The 4678-nt window shown below is 51.9% G+C and overlaps 1 protein-coding gene across 1 annotated transcript; it reads right to left on the bottom strand.

The window, feature by feature from the left end:
- Positions 1–324: 324 nt before the first annotated feature.
- LOC135565716 (keratin-associated protein 4-3-like) lies at positions 325–4282 on the bottom strand (the record flags this gene model as incomplete). Its single annotated transcript, XM_065013617.1, has 3 exons — positions 325–426; positions 3649–3961; positions 4020–4282. Coding segments are annotated over 3 exons (678 nt in total), but the record flags the coding sequence as incomplete, so codon positions are not given.
- Between the last annotated feature and the right edge of the window lie 396 nt (positions 4283–4678).

Genomic DNA, 4678 nt, shown 5'->3' with positions numbered 1-4678 from the left:
TGAGAACAGTAGGGGAGGTGTTATTATGGGTAATAAGATGGCTAGGGGCTTTTCCTCCAGAGGCACTGCTATGGGCACATGTGCCTTCATACATACACACTCACTCACTCCCACAGCTAGGCCCTCAGGGGTGCCTGTAAACTCAGGGAGGGTGAACTGTTCCTAGATCTAAATCCTAAGTCTAAATCCCCAATCCAAGAAAGAAAGCCCAACTGATTTCAGACCAGCACTAAACCCCTCAGGGTGAATTTGACGAAACGGTCCTCGACCCCCACCCCACTATAAAAAGAGGTGTGTGTTTTATAATTGTGTGTATCTCTCTCTTTAGTGCTCGGCTGTGGTGAAGCTTCCTTCAGGGGAGGACTTCAGCTTGAACATGAGGCTGCTGTATTCCATTGTCCCCCAACACAGCACCTTCAAGGTCCTCTCCACAAAGGTAACACACACGTCAAACCACTCAGCCTATCAGAACTACCATTTGCCTCAAAAAGGGCATAACATTGCAGCGCTCAGTCTTTATAAGGGACCCATAGCGATGTGATTTAACACACAGCAGGTTACCAGAGAATAACCACACTGAAATGTGGTAATTAACCATTAGTAGAACAGAGAGTCCTCTTTAATACAGACCTGACTGTGTCAACACACACCAGAGAGCTTCCCTGTGAGGATTAACAAGCTCTGAAGTGGTTGGTAATTATGGACATTAATGACTGGGAAGGACACTTGTTAGTGTACACTAATATGTGTGTGAATATAGTGTAGACCAGGGGATCTCACATTTTTACGTTTGAGTAATTTGGCAGAAACTCTTATCCACAGCAATTTACAGGAGCAATTAGTGTTAAGTGCTTTTGCTCAGGGGCACATTGACAGATATTCACTTAGTCAGCTTTTAATGCTAGACTACCTGCTGCAAACCCTGTTCCTAGTACCGCCCTGGAGGTTTTTCTCCAACCATAATCTAGCGCACCCAATTCTAATAATTAGCTGGTTGATAAGCTGAACCAGGTTAGTTAGAACTGGGGTTGGAGAGAGAACCTACAGGAGGGAAGCTCTCCAGCAACAGGGTTGGAGAGCCCTGGTGTAGGCTAATGAGGGTGTAGGCATCTCTCCACGGGGGTCTCTCTCACTCGTGAGTCAAACGCCACATGGTTCTTGTATCCGCTTCAGCATTTAAAAAAGGCCATTTTGTTGGGTTGGCTCTCTGGTGTTTCTGCTGTATTCTGTTGAACTGTCCTTCTGAATGTCAAAATGGAATATAGATATATTGTATCGGCGACAAATGGCACGCTTGAAAATGTTTCAATGAGTGTATGACTAGCTTGAAACGGATCCAATGAGTTTGTGAGAATTTCATCCTGTGTTTGTGCGTGTACATGTCTAAAAGGGTTTGGGTGAGAGGGGGGGAGAGAGCCAACCCATCGAGTGTGTTTTGGGAATCTGTGGATAGGTGTAGGCTGTCGGGGCTCGCTCAGGGCATGAGATGGTGCTCAGTCTGCTAACGAGATAGTGGGACATGCCACACACACACAGCACAATGGGGGGGAGGATGACAGAGCGTGAAGGGGGAGATGATTTGGAGGACAGATAGACATGCAGCTTCATAGCTCAGCAGAGAGGGGAAAAGATGGAGGGACAGAAAGAAGAAATGGATTAGAAAGTGGGGTAGAGAAGTGTCAAGTTATTCCTGAGTTCCTGCCAGCCAATGCCAAAACTAGTTTCCCCCCTAGAGAGAGGATGTAGCACCTCTTTCCTCCCCACAAACACTCACTCACAGTTCACCATGGCGACAGCAGACACAGAGGTGCACAGGTAGACGGAGACACACACACACACACACACACACACACACACACACCCACACACACAGGGAGACACGCACACACAGGGACACACACACACACACACACACACACACACACACAGGGAGACGGAGACACACAGGGACACACACACACAGGAACACACACACACAGGGACACACACACAGGAACACACACACACAAACACACACACACAGGAACACACACACACACAGGAACACACACACACCCACAGGGAGACTGAGACACACACGGACACACACACAGGTAGACGGAGGCACACACACAGGGAGAGACACACACACAGGGAGAGACACACACACACAGGGAGAGACACACACCCACACACACAGGGAGACACGCATACACAGGAGACGGAGACACACACAGGGACACACACACAGGGAGACACACACATGGACACACACACACGGAGACACACACACAGACACACACACAGGTAGATGGAGACACACACACACGGACACACACACACACACGGGGACACACACACACAGGGACGCAGGGAGAGACATGGAGAGAGGATGTAGCGCCTCTTTCCTCCCCACAAACACTCACTCACAGTTCACCATGGCGACAGCAGACACAGATGGAGACACACACACCCACACACACAGGGAGACACGCACACACTGGGACACACACACACACAGGGAGATGGAGACACACAGGGAGACACGCGCGCACACAGGGACACACACATACAGGGACACACACAAACACACACACACACACACAGAGACACACACACACACACACAGGAACACACACACACACAGGGAGAGACGCATACACAGGGAGACGGAGACACACACATGGACACACAGACACAGGTAGATGGAGACACACACACGGACACACACACACACACACACGGACACACACACACACACGGGGACACACGCACACACACGGGGACACACACACACACGGGGACACGCACACAGGGGGAGACACGCACACAGGGGGACACACACACAGGGGGAGACACACACACAGGGGGAGACACACACACACACGGGGACACACACACACACGGGGACACACACACAGGGGGAGACACACACACACACGGGGACACACACACAGGGGGATACACGCACACAGGGACACACACAGGGGGACACACACACACACACACACAGGGAGACACGCATACACAGGGAGAGACACACACAGGGACACGCACACAGGGACACACACACACAGGGAGACACACACACACAGGGAGACACGCGCACACAGGGAGACACGCGCACACAGGGAGACACGCGCGCACACAGGGAGACACACACACAGGGAGACACACACACAGGGAGACACACACAGGGAGACACACACACAGGGAGACACACACACACACAGGGAGACACAGGGAGACACACACACAGGGGGACACACACAGGGACACAGGGACACACACACAGGGACACACGCGCACACAGGGGGACACACACAGGGACACACGCACACAGGGAGACACACGCACACAGGGACACAGGGAGAGACACACACAGGGACACACACACACACACAACACAAGGAGACACACACACAACACAGGGACACAGGGAGAGAAACACACACACACGCAACACAGGGAGACACACAGGGAAACACACACAACACAGGGAGACACACACACACACACACACAACACCGGGTGACACACACATAACACAGGGAGACACACACAACACAGGGAGAGACACACAACACAGGGAAACACACAGGGAGACACACACACACACACACAACACAGGCAGACACATACAACACAGGGAGACACACAGGGAGACACACACACACAGGAACACATACACACACACAGGAACACACACACACACACACAGGGGGACACACACAGGTAGACGGAGACACACTCACATACAGGTAGACGGAGACACACACACAGGGAGAGACACACACCCACACACAGAGGGAGAAACTCACACAGGGAGACGGAGACACACACAGGGACACACACATACAGGGACACACACAAACACACACACACAGGGACACACATACAGGCACACATACACAGGTACACACAGGGACACACACACAGGGACACACACATACACACACACAGGAACACACACACACACACAGGGAGACACACACAGGGACACACACATACAGGTAGACGGAGACACACACCCACACACACAGGGAGACACGCATACACAGGGAGACACACACACACACACACACAGGGAGAAGGAGATACACACAGACACACACACACAGGGAGACACACACACAGACACACACACACAGGTAGACGGAGACACACACACACACACACACACAGGTAGACGGAGACACACACACACACAGGTAGACGGAGACACACACACACACAAGGAGAGACACACACACACACACAGGGAGACACACACACACAGGGAGACGGAGACACACACACAGGGACACAGGGAGAGACTCGCACACAGGGACACACACAGACACACACGCACACAGGGACACACACGCACACAGGGACACGGGGAGAGACACACACAGGGACACACACACACACAACACAGGGAGACACACACACACAACACAGGGAGACACACACAACACAGAGACACACACACACACAACACAGGGTGACACACACACAACACAGGGAGACACACAGGGAGACACACAACACAGGGAGACACACACACAACACAGGGAGACACACATCAGTTGATGGGTGCATTCCTTTCCGCTAGGCACACTTAGAGACTGGCTGATTTCTGAACAGGTGAATTGTGTGCGTTGTGTGAAAAAGAGAGCGAGAAAGTGTGTGCTGAGATTATTTGATGCTTGTCTGA

Source organism: Oncorhynchus nerka, linkage group LG9b, assembly GCF_034236695.1.
Source record: "Oncorhynchus nerka isolate Pitt River linkage group LG9b, Oner_Uvic_2.0, whole genome shotgun sequence".
In the NCBI taxonomy this organism is placed as follows: Eukaryota; Metazoa; Chordata; class Actinopteri; order Salmoniformes; family Salmonidae; genus Oncorhynchus; species Oncorhynchus nerka.
This window is presented reverse-complemented; position numbering and strand designations above follow the sequence as displayed.